The sequence below is a fragment of the Calypte anna genome, chromosome 1 (genome assembly GCF_003957555.1).
Source record: "Calypte anna isolate BGI_N300 chromosome 1, bCalAnn1_v1.p, whole genome shotgun sequence".
In the NCBI taxonomy this organism is placed as follows: domain Eukaryota; kingdom Metazoa; phylum Chordata; class Aves; order Apodiformes; family Trochilidae; genus Calypte; species Calypte anna.
In genome coordinates this window covers 138,090,307-138,115,278 of record NC_044244.1, presented here as the reverse complement: position 1 = coordinate 138,115,278, position 24,972 = coordinate 138,090,307, and the positions used below count along the sequence as shown (strand labels likewise).

At 42.6% G+C, this 24,972-nt stretch overlaps 2 protein-coding genes across 8 annotated transcripts in view; both read right to left on the bottom strand.

Annotated features, from left to right (window-relative positions):
• LOC103530800 (E3 SUMO-protein ligase RanBP2-like) overlaps window positions 1-2,148 on the bottom strand; it is a 32,273-nt gene extending 30,125 nt beyond the window's left edge. For all 4 annotated transcript variants that reach the window (XM_030457611.1, XM_030457616.1, XM_030457625.1 and 1 more), the window contains exon 1: window positions 1,861-2,148. In XM_030457611.1, the coding sequence (XP_030313471.1) occupies window positions 1,861-1,935 (75 nt within the window). In that variant the 5' untranslated portion in view covers window positions 1,936-2,148. The remainder of the gene's footprint in view (window positions 1-1,860) is intronic.
• Window positions 2,149-6,481: 4,333 nt separating this feature from the next.
• Window positions 6,482-24,972, bottom strand: part of LIMS1 (LIM zinc finger domain containing 1) — a 37,207-nt gene continuing 18,716 nt past the window's right edge. For 2 of the 4 annotated variants that reach the window (XM_030457661.1, XM_030457646.1), the window contains exons 3-11: window positions 18,227-18,293; window positions 16,088-16,208; window positions 15,143-15,292; window positions 13,837-13,987; window positions 12,537-12,629; window positions 11,086-11,134; window positions 8,814-8,889; window positions 8,368-8,559; window positions 7,893-7,977 (exon numbers count right to left, since the gene is read on the bottom strand). In XM_030457661.1, the coding sequence (XP_030313521.1) occupies window positions 8,412-8,559; window positions 8,814-8,889; window positions 11,086-11,134; window positions 12,537-12,629; window positions 13,837-13,987; window positions 15,143-15,292; window positions 16,088-16,208; window positions 18,227-18,293 (855 nt within the window). In that variant the 3' untranslated portion in view covers window positions 7,893-7,977; window positions 8,368-8,411. Of the gene's footprint in view, window positions 7,978-8,367; window positions 8,560-8,813; window positions 8,890-11,085; window positions 11,135-12,536; window positions 12,630-13,836; window positions 13,988-15,142; window positions 15,293-16,087; window positions 16,209-18,226; window positions 18,294-24,972 lie in introns of all 4 variants that reach the window. The other 2 variants (XM_008496364.2, XM_008496363.2) reach the window with 1 other exon arrangement.

The following is a 24,972-nucleotide window of genomic DNA, read 5'->3' as shown; positions in this document are numbered from 1 at the left end:
AGAAATGTATTTCTGCAGTATTTTACTTCTGGAGTAGTTGGCCTAAGAGAGCTCGAACATACTCTATAGGCAAAAGCTGAAATCTCTCCAAGGGTATTTTTGGGGGGAAGCAACCAAAGCAAAATGAAAAAAGAAACACAGAGGACAAGACGGCAGAAGCGTGGACATGAGGAAAAGAGTGAAAAGACTGAGATAAAGTACTAAGTCACAAGCAAAAACCTCAAGGCAGAAGTAGACCAGACAAACTTAAAGCTTCAGCTCCCACTATCAGTTCAAAAGCAGCCTTTGCTTGTGAACCAAGAAATACTGGAACTAGTTACATCTGTGATTCCAAAAAGTGTGCACATTATGAATGTGCCTGAATTACTAGCCAGCCAGCTTCCTCCCTTTCCCATCTCTGCAATTCATGCAAAATTTTGAGAAGTAGTTTAGAATGAAACCAGGCCTCCTCAGGGTCTCCCAGCTTTTCAGTCTTTATTTCTAAGTACCTTATAAAAAGGAAAGCCTCAAACATGTCAGAGTGGAGTCATACTTGGCATCTCCTTTTAAATGTGGATGAAAAGAAACCTCAAAACAAATGCTTCACAGCCTTATAAGCACCCTCACCCTAAAACCAACACAACAAGAAAAACAGTAACTATTGCCACCCTTGACTGTGCTTTACAATTAGCTGCAAGCATTACTTAAAGAAGAAAAAAACAAAAAACACATAAACCTAACAACAACAAAACTAAAACCAACCCTAGATATGCACCACATAGTCTTCAGCACAACAGAGGAATTTTTTGTTGAATTCAATAGGAATATTAAAGCAATTAAAGAGTATCTCTGGTTCTGTCAGTGATGCACTTGACATTGTCTGGTATAAACAGCACCCAAATCCATTAAACAAAGTCACAAGACAACTTTGTTGCTGTTGGGAAAGGTACAAATGATGATATTCACAGGTCCAGCATAAAGGCTCTACCACATAATGGTGAACATGGATGCATTCACACTATACAACTCACTGCTGAATATTCTACCTCTGCAATAAAAATCAATTCAGAGCAGCAGAACAGGATCTTTCAGGATTAAATAGCTGCCATGAATTGCATAAGACTGCTCACTGTGACCTGTATACAATTTTCCAGATATAATGGAAAGGCAACCAATTATGCAGAGTTCTTCATCCTTCTGCCCAGTTACTAAAATACAAGAAAAAAAATAATATTCTTCTCTCAATACTATTGCTTCACAAAGCAGTCGGACAGCCAAGAATCACGCAGCACACAGAAGAGAGAAACAAAACTTTGGAAACTTAGGACCTGCCCTCACAAAACTAAACTCTATACTTAAGAGAACTTGTGGGCTCTTCAAAGCTACACTGGGGGTCACCAGGTGTAAAAGGCAGGTGGAAGGTGGACACCTCTGGTAAACCACTGCTCCTGGTTAAGGAAAGCACGTCCAGTCAGCAAAACCCTGAATAAACGTGGGCTCAGAAATACTCCCGGAGACACCTCAGCTCCCTTTTCCTCTTACCGCCGGGGACCGAACGGGGGGAGAGCAGACTAACCCTTAGAACCGCAACACACTCAGAAAGCAGCCGGTCCCCCCTTAGTCCTCCCTCCCGGGTTTTTTCCGTGCGGGCAGGAGCAGCACTCAGGCCTCCCGGCTGTGAGGGGAGCGATCGCCCCTCAGAGAGCGAGGCAAAGCCGCTTGCTCAGGCCCGGCGCCACGCGAGGCGGGAAGGGACCCCACCACGGGCCGCACCGAGCCAGGAAGAACCGGCTCCCGCCGAGACCGGTACGGCCGGGAAGGGCAGGCCCATAGGAGGGGTGCTGGCGGTCCCCGCTGGGGCCTTCCGCCGGCGGCACTCACCTCTCTGGGAGAAGGCGCGGCGGCCTGCACGGAGGCGACGTACCGCTCCACTTCGGGCTTCGTGCGCCTCATCATGGCGCCGCGGCGGGAGCCGGGCCGCGCCCCGGGCCTCCCTGCAGGCGGAACAGCTTCACCCGCCGGCCTTTCGGAAGGGAAAGAGCGGGGGAAGGAGGAAGCGACGGAGAGAGAAGCGGCGGCGGCAACCCCGCGTTACGCAAGTTCCCGCGCAACCGTAGAGGGCGCCGGGCCCCGGCCGCCCCTCAGCGCCAACGGCCGCAGGCGGGGGCGGGGCCTCGGGCGGCTCCGCCCGCTGCGCACGCGCCAACTCCGCGCATGCGCCTCGGGGAGGAGTGAGCCGGGGGCGGGAGGGCAGAGAGAGCGGGAGCGCGCAGCCGCCTCAGAGGGGAAGCGGGGGCGCGCAGGGGAAGCGCAGTGGTCGGCTCCGTTCGGTAATGCCGGTACCGGGGGAGCGCAGGCATCTTTCCTCCTTCCGCTGAGGGGTCCGGGTCGCTGAAGGGATCGTAGATCTTCTCCTCGCCCCCCCCCGCCAGGCCGTGGGCTGGAGCCACCTCCGGGTGAGGGGCGCAGGGCTCCCGGGCGGTGCGCGGCCCGGCGAGAGGAGCGAGGCTCGGGTAATGGTGCTGCCTAACGGGAAGCCTGGCTGCCTGGCCTTTGTATCCCAATGGATTTTAAGGGGAAACTGATCTTTGGTTCCTTCCAGTCGTCCCCTGGTGTGTGGGCGTTGTGCCCCTGGAACAGATCTACGGGTCTTGCAGCCACACTCCGGGACTTTGGGAGCCTTCCAGCACCCGAAAGGAACCTACAGGGAGGCTGGAGAGGGACTTTTGGTAAGAGTGTCCAGCAATAGGACAGAGGGAAATGGTTTTAAACTGGAGGAGAATAGGTTTAGACTAGATCTTAGGAAGAAGTTCTTCAGTACGGGAGTGGTGAGGCTCTGGAACAGATTGCCCAGAGAAGCTGTGGCTGCCCCCTCCCTGGAGATGTTCCAGGCCAGGTTGGATGGGGCTTGGAGCAACCTGGTCTAGATGAGAGGCATCCCTCCCTGGTTGGAGTAGGTGATCTCTTAAGGTCCCTTCCAGTCTAAGCAATTCTGTGATTCAGTGATTTTCTCACCTTTTTGAAGCTCAACAACCATAAATCCAATCCATAAGTGAGAGCCTTATTGCTGAGAGCCAATGCTCCAGAAAATGAGTTTCCAAATGCTGTAGTGGCTATGGTGAGAAACAATTTTACAGGTAGTGTGAATTGCATAATTGCACTCCTCGTTATCATCCTAAAGTACAGCTAGGAACATGGATCAGAAGATGATCAAAGGACTGGGAAGCCTGCAGGACAAGGGAAGGCTGAGAGAACTGGGTTTGTTCAGCCTGGAGAAAAAGGGTGGAGTAGGGGAGATCTTGCCATGTCCCAGTACTTAAAAGGGTGGCTACCAAGGAGATGGAGACTCCCTTTATATAACAAGTCACACGGAAATGACAAGGAGTAATGGGTGCAAGTCACTGCTGAGGAGATTCCAGCCACTCCTGAGGAGATCCCAGTTGCACAACAGAAGAAAAAATTTAATTGTAACAACAGTTGCACGTTGGAATAATCTTCCCAGGGAAGGGGTGGATTCCCCAACACTGGACACTTAAAACTCAGCTTGATAAGGTGCTGGTGATGTCTGTTAGTAATTGAAATAAGTAAAAATTGTTTGGGGAAGGAGAACAAAGAGACACACAGAATTAAAATGGAGCTTATGTAACACTGAAACAGCTTCAGATACAAGGCTGAGAGACAGATGAAAGGGATGGAAGGACTCCCTGAAGTAACATGAGCATATTATTGTACTATTAACATTCTATCACTCCCATACAGGACTAGTTAACTAGTTCTTTGCTTATAATTAAAGTAACTTTACATGTTTCTGTGTATAAAAGTAACCCTTGTGTTTTGGGAAGCAGCTTGCATTGCACAGACCTGGGTATTAAAGCCAGGATCCTGACTGCATGCAGATCAGCTTCCTGCACACTGGGTGACAAACCCCACTCTTCGGGACAACACTGGGCCATCACATCTAACTCATGATTCTGCCTAGAAAAGTTAAACCAGATGATCCTTGAGGTCCCTTCCGACCTGGTATTCTGTGGTGAAGTCAGCAGCCCACAAAACATGAGAAACTCAGAAGTTGCAGGTCTAAGAGGGGTGGTTCTGAGCAGCAGTGGTGGAACCCATGGTGCTGTTTCCAGCTGACTGCCTCAGATTAGGCTTGCTGCAATTACCCATCTTGTCACTCCTGTGCTAGCACGGACACTTCCCTGAAAATGAGGCCACTGGGCTCTGTCACATTCTCAGTCTCAAGCAACTCATTGACAGCCACACATTTCTTGCTACACCTGAAAAACAGGCATCCCCAAAGCTCTTAACCATCTTTGCTGGAAAAATAAAAACCCCAACTTGTTCTTGTAAGGCGATCAGCAGCACCCATGTAACACCCTGACTGAAAGAATTAATCCTCTCTTAGAATTTGCTCTATTAAGGGTAATATATTTATTTAGGATAAAATTTCCTAAAAAGAGACATCTTTTCTTCTCTGTACTTTTTCAAATGATCGTGTCTACAGCTGAGGCTGCCAAACAATTTATCAGCACCTGCCAGGCTGATTAACAAAAATCTTGCTGCTAGTCCAGAGGAGAATGCCAGGAGTTGTCTCGCTCATCTCCCTGTAGGAAGTTTCTGTTCTTCAGCTGGTGGGGAGGCATGAGAAATTGCTTTCACACAGAGAAGATCCAGTGCCTGGACACTGGTGACCATTTCTCACCCATCCCTGGGGAAGTGTCACCCTCCATGGTGTCTTTAGAGGTCACAACACCAGGAAGGTTGCTTGCCAGGGGGGACAGTGGTTGGCTCGTGCTGCCCTTGCAACCTGGCTGTGCTCAGCGTGGCTCACTACCTGTCTGCTGGAGCAGAGCACAGGCAGACAGAAAGCTTCAGGCTTCAGGCTCAGCTTCCTCCCCCTGCAGTTACATCCACTGGGATTTCTGAAGTGCTGCCTACTTTTAGTCCCAGCAGGGTGTTCACAAGGAGTTTCTCTTGCCCGTGCACAACTCATCCCATGCAGCAGAAAGGGGCAAAGCTTCCGAGATGTCCGTTCCCATATCCCCTGGTAGCCTTTTTTGAGAGACCCACTAGGGCTTATGGTTAAAAAACCCAGTAATAAACTCTACCTTTTTCAGGAAAGTATATGCACTTATGCAAAGTATTTCTGATGCTGACAGGCCAGGAAGTAAGCTTAAACACCAGACCTGTGACTGTCCTGGCTGCCTAATTGCTAGCTTGCTCCCTGGCTCTGTTTTGCTACTCCTTTTAATTAATCCTCCTCATGAGTGTCCAGGGATGTTATTTCAATGACAGTTGGCTCCAAAGAGTGCAGTGTGGATTTGGGTAACCCTTCACTTGAGACAGGACTCCAGTAATAATAGTAAAACTTCACCATGAGGGAGATGAAGTATTGGAACTTATTGCTTACAAATAGTCTGTGAAATTTCCTTCCATGGAGACACTGAGCAAGGCCTTCAGTACTGACTAAACTTTGAACTTAGACGTCCTTTGAGTGCATGGTTGGGACAGCTCACTTGTAGCAGTCCCTTCCAACCATCATTTTTCCATGATTCATCAGGCTTTGAGCTCTCCAGTACCTTCAGATGTTCTCAGAGCTGTGTCATGAGGTCTCAGGTGCACACGCTCCTCTTCATGATACAGAAACCACTGTCTCAGCTGTAGAAAACACAACTTTGGAAACAATAAAAGACCCCTCTCATGGTAGGGCCACAGGGCTACAGAGCCAGGAGGGGACCTGTGGCTGCACAGCATCAACGAGGCCACTGTGCTGGACGATGTGAGGGGTGTAACTCCTGAGCCACGTCTTGGCATTCAGCCTCAGGCTGAGGGATCCTTCCCAGCTCTGAGCAGTAAGGCTGTGCAGGCAGGGGCTGAAGGAAAAGATGTGTGGCCAGTATAGTGTGAAAAACCTAGAGTAAAAAGTGAGTTACAATTGAAAAGAAGCCTTGCTAGGTGTTGTCTATTGAATCCATGGCAATCCATGGTCCTAAATCCCAACAGTGCTACCACGAGAGTTGTGTCAATGTTTTCTGGGGACATTTTCCAGCCTCTAACACAGTCAGAACTCCATTCAGTTACTGAACTGTTGCGGCCTTCAATAACTATACAGGACAAAATAATTTAAAAATACCTTACCTAGCACTCAACTGGAACTTTTGTGGTGAGACTCTGTACTACAGTGAAAGGAGGAGAATAAAAGTTGATAGAAAAGTGTGTGTTTTAAACTCAAAAGATGATGCTTTTTTTAGGAAAACCTAGTGACTATGCCAGTTTAGAAAATATCCAGAAGAATCAAGGTGTTCTTCCCCAAACAAACCGTGGTATCTCTCATAAACCTAAAAAAATTACTACAGTGGAATGCTTAGGAAAGGCATTTGTCTCCTTTAAATCAGGACAGTAGGGAAGTATTTGTGTACAGTCACAGATAAAAGCATCGGGAACCAAGAGAATCCAGTTGCTTTCCCACCCTTCTCAAAGCACTCATTTAAGAGAGGTGATACAAGGTTTAATAACATAGCCTTTATTGATGACACTGGAAAGCAGATGTTTTAAAGCAACTAAGTTTTAATAATAGGGAAAGAAAATTTTACTTCCTATGACGTAATTATATAAAACTTAAGCCACTAATATAAAAAAATTAAAAAAAATTTGTATACTTCATAATGCAGTACCATCAAGAAGTCCTAAGTAACTGTATTTTCTATAAGAAAGGGGAAAATAAAACAGATTTGCATGGACAGAAGTCGAAAGCATAAAAAATTAAATGTATATTATAAGGAATTCTGATTATTAGTGAGCTCAGCTTTTGAGGATGGCTAAAGAAACAGATCCTAGCAGGATCAAACCTTGCATATTTACACTCAAAGGTGTAAAAGTAATATTACCAGTTAACTGAAATACACATTTTCAGTATTTTCCTGAAAATTAATGAAGTCTAGAAGCTAAACTTTAAGCTTAGGTGTTCACATCTGAAATAAAATACTCCTTGCATCCTGTATAAGTAAGGCAATGTATGTTATCTTTTGAAAATACCTTGCATTTAGTTTCTGCATAAAAATATGAAATAAAAAATAAAACTATATATATATATATATATATATATATATACTTAATGGAACATTGTTATGTATGGTCCAGCAGAATAAGGCACAAAAAGTAAATAGAATGCAAAGGCATATATAAAAGTTAATGTGTTATTCTGAGTGGAATACAGCAAAATGCAAGTAGTTCTGAGTATGCTCATTTCTTGCAGTAGGAATATATATTTTATAAAGGTATTTCATGCTAAGCCTGATGCAAAAATATTCATCATGTAAGCATAATCTATCAGAAGCAGCTCATTTGTACAGTATTTAGAAATATGATACTTTCAAACCATCTGAAACAAGGCTCCTTTAATGAGATGACTTGGCCTGAAATCCAAGCATGAATTTTTCCATAGGCAAAGTACTTTAGTTTCTTGCCCAGTAACTTGTGTACATGCTTAATACGAAATTTAATACTTTCATTAATATAAATTACAACACATGCCCTTAAAGGTGGACATATTTGCACAGTTTGTCTTTGCAGATATTCATAAGCAATGCTGCTGTCTCTCAAATTCTGCAGATGACTGTGCAGAATGGGCCACTTTGCATCAGTTCAAGCACCTTACCTGGGTCAGAAACCTTTCAGGTGAGCTGGTATTTAATTTAGTCTGGAAGAGTGGTCTGTTTATCAACAAATAAGCATACATGTACATGTATAAAGAATCTTAAGATATTTCCATTAGGTAGAAGGCATACATCATTATTTGTTGTCTGACTGCAGCTTCGGAGCAGCCCTTTACCAAGTAATATGTAAAAGATTTTCTCAGAGGAAAGGGAGAGCAGGTGAAGCCTTTACTTCCTTCCCAAAGTTTCAGCTAGTTTCTTCAGTCTTTTCTTCAACTCTAAAGGAAACTTCTCGTAGCACTTTTTGCAGACAGGCTTCATATCAAACTCAACGAATTTATTTCTAAAATGACAAAGCAAAACCAAGCAAAATTTTAGCAGCAGGGGGAGTGAAAAAACTAATCATTAAAAGTATTCTATTGCATGTGCACAGGTAAAAAATTGAACCTGCAATTTATATATTTGTAGGAAGTTATTTTCACAAGGTTATTGTAGACAGTAATTAACAGTACCCCCTTGAGGTACTTAGGCATTTTTTACCCAAATGTCCATATTTATTAGCTGTGTCATTTAAAAAGCCTTTGAAACCTAATTGTAGAGCTAAACAAACTAAACGTAAAACAATAGAGTAATAACTTCGTATTTGAAGTTGCAATGCATGGAAAATATTTTGGGTTTGATTGGCATAAAAATTCATGCAAAAACTTAAAAGAAAAGCAACCTTAGCACTGACCAAAGAAGAAAGAAGCAGAGGTGGTGGTGAGAAGGAAAAAAAGTTTACAGACAGATTGGCTTTTTCTTTTTCTGCTTCTCTTTGTCCTTTGCTTCACGTTCCCGCCTGGCAAGCCGTCGCTTAAATTCATCTGGCATTTTCTCATAACAGTGTTTGCAGACAGGCTTTAAGTCAATTTCAACAAACTTATCCCTTTAGAGTTCAACACAGGAAAAATAAAGGACAGAAAAGGAGAAGAGTTAGGAAGGCCAAGTGAAGGAAGACCTGAACAGACAGCTGAAAAAGATGGAAATTAGTAAGTGGAGCAAGAGGGAAAAAGAGGCAAGTATTTTCTCAGTGTGGCTTCCATGTTTTTCATACCATAACAGTTACACTACAGCAACATCTACACTTCAGAGATAACCACTGATACCTTTGGAAGGCATCACACTTATCCACAAACTTACTTGAGTGTTAACTTAGTGTTGCAAGTTGAACAAGCGAAACAGTTCACACACCAGGCCTTATTCAGAGCAGACACCACTGGGGTGATGGGGAAAAAAAAGACACCATTAGCATTACAGAAAAGAAAAAAAAAGGTACTACAAAAATTTTAAGCTCACACATTCGTGAGGGATGAAGAACAGTCAGATTATTCTTGTATCAAGCATTAAGGCATGTAACAGTAACATGGCAAGGCTGGGAAGGCACCTGTGAGTGCGGTGTAGCAGGACTGGGAAGCACTGGTAAAGCTGTCTCTCAGGTACATACACACACCCTGTGCTCACCAGCAAGACCAGTTTAACCAATTCCTGCCTCATCTTCCCTGCTTCCACCTCATCTCATAGCATGCCGACCTCGGGCAAGTCTTCTACGAGGCCATGCTTCCAGCTTTGCCAGGAGACTTTTTTCAGCTGACAGCAATCCAGCAGGAAGGTGTTTATGTTTTCATTTGGTTTCATTTCTCAGCTCCTGTTCAGGCTGCAGTGCCATCAATAGTAGCACTTGCCCAGCCAAAGAAAATAACATGAAGCCAGCACTCAGGACACTGATAATAAATCTGCACTAACGAGGTGAAAATATTTATGGACTCATGGGATAAATCAGTTGTTCTAGAGAAACTTGGATATATTTTTATTCTCTGTTTTGTAGAGGCAGTAAATATTTTATCTTTGTTCTGTATCTCAATCTGCTTTCTGTGCGTCCTCTCTTTTAACATACCTTCCCACTTTTCCCTGCCAGAATTTGCCTCTTTTCTTAATCTAAGTAAGAAGATGCAGGACAATGGTTTTCTCATCAAATACAGTGGTTGGTCAGCAATGATCAGAAATAAAACTCTGTCATGCAGAGCTTTTTTTCCTGCACTACGGAGCAAGCACATCTGCAGAAGAGTAGTTAGAACACCACTTGCCAAAATAATAGTAGTCAGATGAAAGTCTTCACTCCCAAGCTACCTCTGGAACAGACACTCTCCTGAAAAACTACTGCCATGCATGTTTGTTTCACTAAACAGAGAAAAATTAATACTGGATGCTCATACTTTTTGACAGCAGTGTCGAATTTGTGTGCAGAAATGAAAGAAGAAATGTAATTATGATGTACATTGGAAATGAAGAAATTACTGCATTACACTATTTTCTGTTTGGTTCAGAGAGCAAAACATATAATATGGGCGCCAAATGATACGGTGAAGGGTTAGAAACATACAGAGATGTAGTTATCAGACAAGGCTCAATTTATTCATTCATTTCAAGTTCCAGTTCTGCCCATTCTAGTAGTTTACTAAAGAGGAGGACACTGTTTCCTCCAAGGTGTTTTGGATCATCATTCTGCAGGTACAGTCCAGTTGAGAAAATGCAGGGAAAGCCAATGTCTGGAATGCAGGTCTCACCCTATAGTTACATGATTATAAACTATGTCTCTTTTTACACACTTGAGGCTTCCTCCCACTCTGCTAATTGCTTTGCCTTACGTGAGGCTAACACTGGTATTTACTTTGGGCAGGGGTAAAGAAACACATCATCTTCCATTATTTCAGGTAAAATAATTTGCTTTTGGCATTTCATCATAGTCAGTTGTCCAAAAAAAAGAAACCCCCTCAAAATCATCACCACCCTGGAAAAAAACCTCAACCAAACAACAACCAAACTTGAACCACTTGCTTCCAGTTCTTCCTTTACAGGACACCTCTTGCCAAGTATGCTCTTTCCTGGTTTTGTGACTTTATCATCAACATAGATTTTCAAATAAGAGGTAGATATCTCTAGGAACCAAACTGACACAATGGGAACAAGGCACTTTTATAGAATGCCTTGAAGTGCACACCCAAGTCTTTCAATATCTAAATACTTCTTCAGATTTAATTCATCATTTCTAGATCTGCTGAGGAGATGCCTGTGTGGTCATCCTCACTCTTGCCTGAGCTCTTTTTGAGGTCAGTGGGGCAGAAAGCCACTTCTGTGCATCTCCCAGCACCTCTGACCTCTGCGTGTCGCAAAAGGGTTTCTTTCCAGTTGACCACAAGTTCTCTTCAGTCACAGAGTGGTCTTCCACACAATCATGAAACACCATTTATTCTCTGACTAATTAGCTCTGACCTGATTTCTGATTAAGAGAATGGCCGTTTTTAGTTTAGTGGGAACACAGAAGGGTTCAACAGGGAGCTGCTCTCCCCTCATTCCCACTTCTGAAGAGAACTTTCATCAGAGAGGAACACTTAGGAAGCAGGAAAGTGCTTACCATCTCCTTCAATCACGCGGTTGCAATGGAAACAAACATCACCAAATAGCTGAGGACAAAAGAGAAATAATGAAGTTTTAATGTAATTATTTTATCAAGGGCAGCTTCTCAAGCTAACAACATAACTATGTTTCAGGTGATGAGCACAATAGCTTTCCTATTTATTTCAGTAAAATAAAGAGAATGTGGGACAGTCTGGTTTGGTTTCCCAAGTACTTTTTACATCATGTCATCACAAAGTGTCTTCACAATGTTAAAGGTGAAAACAATTGTTTTACACCTGATTGATCCTTTACAAACACAATTTTTTTTGTTTTGCTTTAACATTTTTCTAATCCTGAACTTTTGAAATATAGCAGTCGGTGTCCCATACATATTGCTACTGATCTGTCAATTTATCATTTGAAAAACATACTGCTGCTTCTGGCAAAGATCATATGGAAATGTTACTTTTATTCAAAAAAAAGAAAAAAGGAAAATTTAGTCCAAAAGTTATTCATTCATTAACATTTGTCCACAATGTAATAATTAAGAAATTACATAAATTTTGGTTTTTTTTTCCTATCTGTAGTAGTTAACCTAGTAAAAGATATCCACTTTACACACAGTTCTTGACTGGTATATGTACTTGCCTCACCATGTCTGCAACACTATTACTATTAATATCATGGCATTTATTGTCTAAAGTATGAGAGCAACATTTCAATCATCTGCCCTTCATCACTGACAGATTAAGAATCCATCTGTAATTAGCAGATGCCTTACAACCCCCAGATGTCTCCAACCCCTACTCTTGTGTGTATACAGGCAAAGAGGTGGATGTGATACAGAAGCAGAAGGCAGAAGGCTTTCACATAAAACAGGTCTGTGGTGCTGGGCAATATGACCAAAGGAGCCTGGAGCAAGATGGTACCATGGTGTATCACTCCTATGTAAATGCAAGCAGTCACTAGGTGGTGTCCTCTGACAAATTCAGTCCTTGAAGTATTCAGAAAGGTGATGAATGTGCCGGGTGGTGATGCAGTGCATGTTCAAACACAGTCATCTTAAAGCAGCAGCTGTCGGGAGATCCCTGCTGGTCACCAGGGAGGGACTGCTGAGTGGCAGAACTTCTTTAGCTTCTTGGGAAGGACTGGATGGCGTGAGCTGCTCTGATCTCACAGACGTGTCAAAGCTCAAAACAGCTCTACTTAAGTAACACTAAGCTTGAAGAACAACTCATTACTGATTGTCCTGCCTAGCCTGTGTGAAATACCTACAGCTTTATTTCTCGGTACAAGACCACTACCTAGAGAAACTATATAAATTAACTGCAACAGGACATTACACTGCTAGTTGACAGGTGTCTGTGAGAAAACAGAAGAATGTCCACAGGTTTCCATCTCTATCTAATAAAACTAATAAATGAGTTTACTAACTGACCCCATTTTTTTTTAAATATTCAACCTTACCTGATTGTAGTGGGTTTCACAATAGGCCAGGCCTTTTCTCTCATAATGACGATGACCCAGGAATGGCTTTTCACATTTTGCACAAACAAAATGCTACAAAGAAAAATACATAATTTTTTTGTTATTTGCTAGCTTACTTAGAAGTAATGGTACTTTTTCTGGAACAAAAATCAATCAAGCCTAGTATTGAACATGACTGAATTCTACTGAGCTAGCTGTGCCATGCTGAAAAGGAGAGTTGAAACTTTTTTCCTTCTTTATTTACACCACTTAAATAATGCTCCTCTCAATATCTTCAGCATTTCAATCCAAAAGTTAAAAAGAAACAAAAACCAAAGGTATTCTGATACATTATATATTACCAGAACAAAGACATTTTAAATAATTTTACCAAAATTAACACTCTTGTGAAGAAAGTGTTTGCTGGAGATTTTCCAGACAACAAAAGGAATAGACTGTTCATCTTCCTAAATATTGTACATAGCCCTGAAATATGACCCCTCACGTAAAGTGTTTTAGAGATATTTACATGGCAGGTGACTGTGGAAGACATAAGAGGATTACAGTGCTCAGCAATATTATGTTTGTCACCTAATTTTACTGCCTTGTACTGTTTTGCACTCTGATATTTTCTTTCATGAGGACCTCAGGTGCTTCCTTTGATTGCCAATTCTAGCTTCACAGCTAAAATTTAGAGTTAAAGCTCTCTGTAAGGTACAAGATAACTCCTATTTCACTGTGGAAGACTAGCCACAAGAAGGCTGAAGACGGGATTAGAAGGCATTTCCTAACTATTGCTGCATAGACCAGGCTGCACAAAGCCTCATCCAACCTGGCCTTAAACACTTCCAGGTTAGGGGCAACAACTTCTCTAGGCAAGCTATTCCATTATCTTATCTTACTACTCTCATGATGAAGAATTTCTTTCCTAATATTGAACCTAAATCTACCCTCTTTCCATTTAAAACCATTACCCCTTGTCCTGTCACTACTCTCTCTGGTGAAAAGCCTCTCCCCAGCTTTCCTGTAGCCACCTTCATGGACTGGAAGGTGCTCTAAGGTCTCCCCAGAGCCTTCTCTCTCCTTCACTGAAGGCAGACCCACCTAAAGGGGATCTCCACCCCTGCCCATGCAGGGGGGTTAGATCTGTATGATCATTAAGGTCCCTTCCAAGCCAAGCCATTCTGTGATTCTCTGTGATTCTCTGTGATTTTGCTAAACCTTTCATAGAAATTGATCAGCAAAATCACAGATGAGGATATTAACACTTACAGAAGACAATGTATCATTTGATGCTTACCTCCACATGCCATTGTTTGCCCATAGCATTCACTACCCGACCTTCAATTGGTCTTCTACATGCCCCACAGATTGGGACACCCATTTTGTCATGGCAGGGTAAGCAGTACAATTCTCCCTTCAACTCACGAGCATCAGCAGTGAGCTCCTTCCTGTTCAAAAGTTAACAAATTGAGAGCATGAATAAAGGTGCTGAAAAATGTCAACTCTTGAGAATTTTTTCTGATAAGAAAAAAAAAAAATTAAGCATTTGTTTTAGAAATAATATTTGTACTGCAGAAATGCAGCAGCATTGAGACTGTTCAAGTCCATAGAAAGCTGAGAATAAGCTGCTGAGTGAGATGCACAAAGTTTCTCTGAAGCTCTATGGAGTTACTGTCACTTTACATCCCAGTTTCGTAGCACAAATGTATGTGTGCAAGCTGTAGACATGTTTGGTTTATGTTCTGGCACTCAATACCAGTTTATTTTAGATTTGCATAACTGTAACTGAAAGTAAAAGGTAGTCCTGTACTTCTAGGTACATTCTTCTTGTTGTATTCAACTCCAGAGAAAGAAAACAACAGCCCCACATGAGCTATTGCCAATTCTGTTGCCAATTGCAGAATCTCTACTTTTTAATAATTTGAGTAGTCAAATACTTAGAAAAGCTAAATTTTAAATGTGACCATACTCACTAATGCCCTCAGCTGGTTGTCACTGACACAACACTACGTGTTGTTACTCAAATCAGCCTTTGCTATTGCACTGAAACGACAGCTTCTTTTGCACCAAACCCGAACAGCTAATAATCCATGCTATTTTCTGCAGTGTCCCATGATCTGTGCATCAGTGCAGAAATGTGCTGCTTTGTAGCGTGCAGCTACAGAAGCTGATAAAATGAGGTGGGAGAAAGCTTTAAAAGGCTTTGAAAGGAGACAACGTTTGCATACAACTCAACTAAAAAGAATTAACATAGGCAAGATGCTAATTCAAGCTGCCAAAGAGGATCACTTTTTTTCCTCTTCTAAAAGAATAACAAGCTACCATTTTGCAGCTACAGAAATTGTTATCTGTGTCCACGTTTCCAAAGGCATTACCTTGTTTTGCAGAGTCTGACCTTTTCATTACTCCCCAACAACTCAGCTTTTTTTCCAGCTAAAGGCTCAACTCCACCATCCCAAGAGCAGTAACACACATTTGGCCACAAGGCACCCAAACCTCACCCCTCTTGCCATTTGTACAGGACAGGTTTTAACTTTAGATGTAAATCAATGAAGCAAATAAACCCAACATTTTCCTCTTTTCCTTTGCAGAATTCAAGTTACCCGCAGTTTGCACAGTTGAAATGATCAGGGTGATAAGGATCATTTTTGAAGATGAGAGGCTGTTCATCAATAATGGCATGGCACTTCTGGCAAATGTACTTTCCCAGTCCTCTGGCTTTTTCCCTGTTGTGGCAAGGACGGCAGAGATGTCTGAAACACCATAAAAAGAGAAGTAAGTACTGGTATCAGGTACTACAGTGCAAAATATAAAGAAAAATCTATTAGAATCTCATTCCAATCAGCCCTTTGGGGAGGAAAAATAGTCTTTTAAAAATTTCCTTGCTAGGCAAAACAAGTTCAGAAAAGACAGGCTGATAATTTTATTTTCTGTCACCTCAGGAGTATTGTTTGTTCAGCTGATTTGAGTTTAAGCTGTGCTGAAACACAAAAAATAATGTTTGCTCTAGATTCTCATTGCTAAATGTTCTACACTCAAAATCTTAAAAAATTGGATTGGAAACTGGATGATCACGCATGTCCTAATTCTGTAGATAACTGTATATCATATCACATATATACCAGTGGCCATAGAATCCACTTGTAAAACATTCTTCTCAACACAATTGGTAAAAATACCCTGCTCTGATGGAACCCACTGAACTTCAAGCACTTATACATAAACAAAGTGCCAAACTAGACCAAAACTGGAAACCCAATTGGAAAAAGAAAGTCAAAGTTTCTATTAAAAAAAATAAAGACAATGCCTCTATCTGATTTTTTTCTCTTACTATGTAAAACTAGTGGCCCTAAAAGGTCCCTGGCTGGAGAACACATTTGCCAAGAAATCTAGTGCTAAAGTAGGTAAACTGCTACCCATATTTAGATCTTTTCCTGACAAAAGATGCTCCACCTCAGCTGGAAAGTTTCATGAACCAAAACCTCTGAGTCCTCTCTCTCAGTTCATTTTATTCATGATCAGTAACAGAAGGAAGGGTGAAGATCTACCTGCCAGCATTCTTGACAAATCCAATATCAGCCAATACTTGTTGGCAGATATCACAGCAGAAGCACTCTGGATGCCAGCTGTTGTTCATAGCTTTAATAACACGACCAATAATGAACTCACCTGTAAGAAAGACAACACCAGGGTGTAAAATGCTGTGCTAGACAAAGTTAAAAGCAACCTTCAACCACATTGCTACAATGTCACCATTCTCTTCCTCCTTCCCAAATCTGGTGGGATATGTTGCTTTCAGTAGCCCAGTTCTGGTTCTAAACCGTGGCATGTGGGTTTGCTTGGGAGTTTTTTTGCCATGGGTCAGAAGAAAACATCCTTGCTGCTCTGTTCCTTCCATCTAAGTCCTTCTACATGCACACTCCTCCTCTCTGCCATCATCCTTTTTGCAGTCACTTCCCTGTTATCTGTTTCCAAGCTGAACTCAAGAAATTAGTTCTTTATATAATAAGGCTTTCTTGCATCCTCATCATCTTTCTCCTTCTTTTCGTTTAGAAGATGATGATTTTAACTTGTCAGGTACATAGTAGTGGTTTCTACTCCACTAGGACCAAGCCTTGGTAGGGCTCTATAATCAAAACACAACATAAATGAGCTTGGGTGGCTGTGGACTCCAGCAAAATGGAATCAAGATGCAAAGCCATAGTGAAGCTACAGAGCAGTCAATCCAACACACACAACTTCTGACCTACCATGAGGAGTCCTGTCCTCTGAGGGATTTCAAAAAATAGCACGAGAACTACTATTTTGCATGCAGGGTGTGACAGTACTGCACAGGCAGTGAAACCACTTCCATCACACACCTGATTCAGTCGTTCTCCACACAAATGTTGTAGTCAAGGCCCCTGAGTGGTGCCAAGTCTGCTCAAAATGTCTTGGGACCTCAACTTCCCAAGGAGGCTGAGTCCTGGATTTGGAGAACGTGTGCCTCAAATTGCCCCAGGGGAGCAATCGGGCAGGTGACCAATGCAGAGGGTCACATCCAACACACAGCTCTGTGGCATTCCCATGAAGCCACAGCTTTTCCAGAACAAAACCTGATGGACTCCAGAAATGTCACTGACAACTACCCCATTGATTTGGCTGTTCTTATTAAAACCAAGAAGTGGCAAAGCCAAGCTTTGACCAGGACCTTGTTGAGTTTTAAGCCACTACTTGGAGCCAAGGCAGGAGCAGTGGGAGCTGTGCTGGTTGGGCAGGGAAGGTCCAGGAGATAGGCAGTGTATCTCTTCAGAAATTACCACCAACCTCTTTCTTCCTCTTCTTCAGCTTGTTCATATCTGCAGCTTCAAATTCAAAGGTCCTTAACATCTGCTTCCCTCTTCCTTGGTGTGCAACCCCTCCCTTTATATGGGAAAGGCCTCACTGGGATAAGTGAAAGCTGAAGCACCTTGCCAACGTGCCATGGAAACACAAAAGCTTCCAGACCAGTGTAAGCAATAGTCAAGTAATGACTTCACAGCCCTGCCCAAGCATGATGTGTCACACATAGGCAATAAAAAATACCATGCAATGATGACAGTGCAGCAAACAAGCAAGCATTCACATCAACACTGGCAAATAAAACACAGCAGGGTGTGTTTATACATATATACATATATATATATATATATATATATAAAAATAACCTCAGGGTTACATGGGGTCGACATCAGACCCTGAAGCTTAAAGGTATTTGTTTCAAAAATAGGAATGGGGACCAGCTGGCCTGTCTGATGATTATAAGACTAGTTGATAAAGACTGTTCCCTGCTTTTGTGGTGTAGGACAGCACGGATGGGTTACAACAGTCAAAGCAGATGACAAATACTTGCTGCAGGGTTTCAGCTGCACAAGCACATGCACGTAGGTGTATATAATGAGGAGTCATGAATGGTCTGTTCATCAGATCACTGCATCAACAGCTAAACTACTCATTCAAAAAGTGCAAACTTTTCTTGAAATCCCTCTGCTTGGTGACCTTTAGGTGACCTTAGCTCCCCAAATTCTATTAAGTCTAGCTAAATCTGGAGGTTCAGTTTCTCAGCCCCACAGGGCCACCTCCCTACAGCAGGGGTTATGCACATCCTCCCACAATGACATTCCCATTTCTGTTCAGTCTGAAGTGCTGCACCCCAGAGTAAAACTTACCACACTGATGGCAGCAAGGGGCAAAAAGCATTTGAAAATCATGTTCACAGTACTTCCTCCCTTCAAACTGCAAATGGAAAAAAATCTGAGCATTAGAGGAATAGGGAGCATGCCCTTAACGTAGATACTGTAACACACCAGTTTGTTTCCAGATGCAATTAGGTACTAAAACATGAAGGGCAACACAAAAATAAAATAAAAAAGAGCATGTGCAAGGCATTAAATCCACAAATTCAGCTACTGGTTAGCATGTAGCATCAATAGCACAGCAGTCCTCTGTGCTGGGAGTGTAACACGTTTTCCATCACCCATTTATATCACAAGAGACATCTGAATTTTGAGACAGCAGAAACTCTGATGCAATTGAGCAAATTCTGGTCAGGAAATGAGCTAACAAAAACCTTTCCTGAGGGGAAGTGTTTTCCCTCAACCCATTTGATCTCTTCCCCACTCTACATTTCCTGCAAGAGTGACCCAGCATACCGGAGGAAATAAGTATGGGGGAAGGAAGAACACCCAGGGGACAGAAATCTTTGCAATTTATTGTGCAGCCATTACATGAAGGGAAATAAGGCTTTTCCTTTGGGATGCTTATTTCATAGAATCATTTCAGTTGGAAAAGACCCTTAAGATCATCAAGTCCAAATGCTAAGGAACAAAGTTTACTACATAGACCAGATGAAATGAGATTTGGATCTCAATTTTTTTCCAGCTTAGAGAAGTTCAGCTACAGTTCAAGCTTGCATAGAAAAAAAAAAACATATGGGAAAAAATAAAGTTCTATAGCACTGCATTAGCAACTTTGCAGAAGAATATGTAAAAACATGTAGGCAAATGTCTTGAAAGGAAGGGAAATGTTTAGATACCTTCAGGCACATCATTACTAGACACACAAGTCAACTAGCATGTCAAAACCAGACAGACAATATTAGGTATGTTGTGCAATGTTTGAATTTGAATGCATCAGTTTAAAACACTGGAAAAAGGTGGACAGCAGGAAACCCCATTCCTTTCTTTTTACTTGGTCTAAGACAAAACAAAGTGAAGAGCATAAAATACTACCCACAAATTAAGTTTTGAAACAGAGAAATGGGCTTCAAGATTACCTGTTTGATACTATGAAATTCCAAGGACCAAGTATAATGGAAGTTTAGTGATTATTCATGCAATATACTGAGCCACCAGCAGGATGTGGATCTAACAAAACACTCTAAAAGTCACTAGATAACTGAGATCAGAAACTAATTCCTGTGCCCAGCCTGCATTACAGAACCACAGAATTATTGAGGCTGGAAAAGACCTCTAAGATCATCAAGTCCAGCCTATGACCTAACACTACCACACTGGCTAGATCATGGCACTAAGTGCCTCATCCAGCCTTTCCTTAAACTTTTTGCACCTACTAGAAACAGAAAGACATGAGCTCTATACCAACTCTTTCATTTGTCTCTGCTAGCAATGTATCAAGTGTTTTTCCAGTGTAATATTCTAAAACAAATGACTTTTTAAACTGGGGTGGTTTTTTGTTTTTGTTTTTGTTTTTGTTTTTGTATATATATATTGAGATACAGAGCACTATTACTGCTTCAAAGTTTAATGGAAATTACTGGTTGAGAACTCTGCTTGCTTCCTGTTGGATACAACCTTTTTAAACTGAAAAAAAATCCCAAAACTTCCTGTTTTGTGTAAACAGGTGGGCCAACAGGAGATGCATAGGTTTGCCTGAATTTCAGAGCCACTCTATCTTGATCTGGGCAGACCAAACAGGCTTTCTTCTCCACTGGCTTGCATCAGGCAGGTTGAATACCACTGGGTCTTGTTTATATTTTCAACCTTCTCAGGTCATTTGTGCTGCCTTTTGTGAATGACACAGCAGTTCATCCATCAGCAAAGGGCTTGAGCTTTTATAATAAAACCTACAGAACATATTTCAAATGCAAAGTCATGTCACTTCTATTCTGAAGGTCCACATGTTTGGCTCTGCATGGAGTACTTCTCCAGGATGTGGAGCTGTTGGAGAAAGTCCAGAGGAGGGCCACAACTATGATCAGAAGACTGGAACACCTCTCCTAGAGAAAGGCTGAGAGAGCTGGGGTTGTTCAGGAGTAGAGGAGGCTCTGGGGAGATATTATAGGAGCTTTCCAGTACCTGCAGGGGCCAACAGGAAAGCTGAGGAGGGACTGTTTACAGGGGTGTGTAGTGACAAGACAAGGGGTAATGACTTCAAACTGGAAGAAAGCAGAATTCAATTAGATATTAGGAAGAAGTTCTTCATTATGAGGGTGGTGAGACACTGGCAGGGGTTGCCCAGGGAAGCTGTGGCTGCCCCCTCCCTGGAAGTGTTCAAGGCCAGGTTGGATGGGGCTTGGAGCAACCTGGTCCAGTGGGAGGTGTCCCTGCCCATGGCAAGGAGCTTGGAATGAGATGATCTTTACAGTTCCTTCCAACCCAAACCATTCGGTGATTCTATGATTTCACCACAACACAGCCTCCAGCTGATCTCCAAGTTTCTAGTTAACTTAGTGGAAAGACATGCACAAAGGATTGGTTTTTGGTAAAGCAGATTTTAAGAAAACATTCCAGGTGCAACTGGAATCAAAACAAATCCGAAAAGCTTATGGCAGCTGGGCCTTCTCTTAATCTTTCCATGGTTTATTTCAGATATCTTAGAAAACAACCCAAACTGAAAGGAACTCCCTCTAATTTAGAAGACAAGAGTAGTATGCCATTTGATAATAATAAAGAACAATAATGACAACAACAACAGCATCAGCAACAATAATAATGATCCAGGTTCCCCAATTATAGTTCTTGTGAGCACTTTGTAAGGATTTTAATGTGTTTCTTCTGTTGTGGGATGCACCTCTCTAAGCCCTTCTTGTCTTGTTCAACCCCCAGCACAGACAGAGCAGGTTGGGCTTTTTCTGAAAGCACCCAGCAGGGTCTCTTAATGAATGGTTGGACCACTTGTAGGACTTACCTCTCATAACCTCCCTTTTCTGTAAGTGAGGTGCTTAGAATCCCCAGTGGGGCAGACAGGCAACCTCTAGAAGGGAGAAGCCATTCTTGAATAAGAGATTAATGTGGGCTGGAAGAAATGCCCTCTGCCTGACTACAGTGGGGCCAGCCTGTGCCTCTGGGCTCACTGCTGCTGAAGTTCTGCTACTGTGAGTACAGGACAGTGTGCTGCAACCAGCTGTAAGACTCTGAAAGAGCAGACATAGGGAATATGAAGCTTCAAGATGACAGAGTAAAAGCAAACCAGAACTGCTACCACTTCACATCTGATGGCAAAGCATGTTGAGTTTGGAAACTCTGCTGGCTTATGCTTTTGCTAATATCTGTTTTGGTTTAGCACACATTCTAAACTGATGATACTGAGGAAGCTGGAACAGAAATACACCCTAGCAGGTCCCATGCAACATTAGGCACACAGCTCTTGCTTATGCCCTTAGGCAAAAGGCAGACACTGGCTGATTATGAATCCACATTATAATTTCTAACATAGGCTCATGAGGACACAACTCCTGCTGTGCTGTGCTACAGATGGTTGCTGCTCTGGTATGGCACAGCTCGTACCTGCAAGCAGCTCAGTTCCAACACCAGACCATGGTGAGCTGTGCTGACAGAGGTCCCTGCAAGCAGCCTGGAGACACATCCCATGCTGCAGAAGAACTGCACTAGCATTTCTTCCCACGTAGTCTGACCATTTCAGCTTCTACTCATGGAATAGAACATGAAAGCTTATCAGGGCAGCATCTAACAGCAAATATGGTAAGTGGCTTAATGACTAACTGGGGTAACTCAGCAAGGTTTGAGATAAGCAGGGGAAGAAACTATTTGCCTCCCCCTTGCTAAGAGCAATGGAAATCATGCCCAAGAAACACCAGCTAAGCTAAACCAGGCACAGAATAAACACAAAGTTACACTGAGTGACTGACTGTGTTTACCCATGGAGAATGTGATCAGAAAAGCACTTTACCTGGCCACACCTCCAAACACACTCGTCTGCTCAAAGATTGCATTAAGCCAGTCAGAGGAAGATCCTGTTTCTGCCTGTCTTCTCCGATCACTTTTTTTTGACAGTGATACAAACTGTCTCAAGTCTTCAGACCACTGTCGGCCAACTCCAGAGCACTGCTCAAACTGAGCCCATCCTCTATCTGCTTAGGGCTGTCCCTCTGCCTCACACAAACACTGTCACCCAGGACATTCCAAACACTTGTGCCAAGGTGCTTAATGAAAGGAAATTATGGCCTTGTCCTCCCTTCTTCCTGAGCAGCATCACCAGGAAACATGCCAGGGTTTCACTGCAGTTGTCTCACTGACCACTTCAGTGAGAACTGAGAGCCATCCTGGCAGCACAGGACACACGTGGACACCCTGAAGAATGCACAGACAAAGGAGAAAGCCCTGACAAAGATTTCCCAGATGAAAAAGCCCTAAAGGCACATGGGCTCCAACACTATCTACTGACCTCTTCACTCCCTAGAAGATGCCCAGGACAGATCAGTATAAATGGGGGAGGAAGGCTGGGTAAGTTTTATAAGCCATCACCTGAAGGCTGTCAGAGAGCTTAAACAAATCAAAAAGTACCTCTCTTCAACAGCAGCAGACAGACTTGCTGGTGCAGAGAGAAACTGCAAGATCTTGTGGTGGACACTAGAAGGCCTAGAGGCAAAATGGTGATGTGAAGTTCAAGCCACAAAAAAGTCTTTACATAGTCATTAAATGCTCATCACAATTGTTTACCTCTGTAAAAGTTGCAGCAAAAAGTTTCTATTCTTAACTGTAGCTTTCTACTTTGTATGTAACAGTTCTTAAGAATGAAGCATCTACCCAGACTGAAAAGAAACCACAAAACAACAGCCTAGCAATGTTAATCAAAACAAGTTTAGTACATGAGGCTGTTTTCATTCCCAGGACAATCTATCAACACTTACTTCTGACTTACTGTGTTTATCATGGAGCATCACTTTCCAGTAAGAGTGCTCAAAGGCCAATATGGCTATGAATGACAACTAGGTAGCATCAGGAAACAAAATGCTCACATCCAATATATCTGAACATCACCAGGATAATTACCCCTGCCAAGGACATTCAGGTATGGCCAATGTAAGCAACAGAGACACCGTAATATTCCTGAATTATGAGCAAATTTAAGACTTTTATGTCCATTGTGGTCCTCCGCCAGACTCTAGAAGATACAGGCTGCCTAGAGCAGGATTTCTCAAACTTTTATTTCAAAGGACCATTCAACTTTCTGAAAGAGGCCCCTGGACCCACTGTTTTTTGAGTTAGAAAAAGGATGAATAAGGTACTTATTATTAGAGAAAATACTCAAATACTCTTTATTGTTTTAAGACAATTTTGTTAACACAGTTACAAATATTTTAGTTTTGAAACATCAGTATCACTTTATGTTTGCTTCGGGTCCTAACACTTCAGGACTCCTTTACCATGCCTGTAAGCAGGCAGCAGCTCAGTATATATTACAATTGCAAGGTAATGTGTGTCTAGAGGGTGGGGGTGGTTTTTTGTTGCTTTTTTCTAATTGCTACTGCCTTGCAGCTCACCTTTTGATGTCTTATGGAACACTGGTGGCTCATTTACCATAATTTGTGCAATACGATCCCTACAGCACTTTAAATCTTTTGATCCTCAAACAAGACGAGAGAAAGGAATCCCCTTTGTCAGTCCCTTTTCCAATCCACACTCCACCCTCAGCCTCTCCTCATCAACCTGGTTCCGTAAAATTATAAAAACTACTTTGGTAGATAAACAGTTGTACTCTTACCACAAAGATGGCACACAGTGAGGGCACAACATTGTGCTTAAAACACATCGCTCACCTCCCCCTCCCAAACACAGTTTGACATAAATCCTGTAGCTGCAACTGTAAGTTGGACAACAAGCTACTTGAGCAGGACCTTATCTCTCACACAGTAACCCCTGTCTTACATCATCTACCCTCCCTTATACCAATTGCTTCATATTTTATGAACTAGCCTAAAGCTTTCACAAAAGCTACTTTGTACTTAAGAGAGCAGAGCCACATGCTGAATCTCCACGAGAGGGGAAGGCAGAAGAAAATGACACCGATAACAAAATACCCATCTGAGCTGAGGGAAATCTACCCGGGGTTGAGAAATATCAGTGGGAGTGGGTCTTAGCCCTTGAAAGTGTGTAAGGACTGCTAAGTTTGAATGCTCCAGTTTGTTAAACTTAGAGTTGACCTGCTGTAGGTGACCTGGCTCTGGCAGGGAGGGTTGGACTAGATGATCTTCTGAGGTCCCTTCCAACCCCTGACTTCCTAGGATTCTACGATTCCGTGACACTGTTTTGGCCCTGTCTGGCTTCAGTTGTCAGCACAGCCTGATCACAGTGTGACGGCTCACAGCTCATCACTACAAGTAACTTTTCACACACTGTGCTGGCCTTACTCAGTTCAGCAATAAACCTCCTCTGGACCACAGTATGCTAGGATTTCCTTCTACATGGATTCTCCTCTAAGAAGTAATAACTTCTCTATATTTCCAGTATGATATACAGATTGTCTTCACAGACTTCAATAGAAAAAGTCTGCAGTGAGAGAGAAACCTCCAGCAACTCCTCACCCAGCTCTGATACCATGAGGCTTACACATTTAAATAAGGTTCCCCACACTGATGCCCTCCACATTGGCACAGAACTGCATCTGTTGCTTTCTCCCTCTTTGGGACACATCCTTTCAGAGCTCAGTTCTT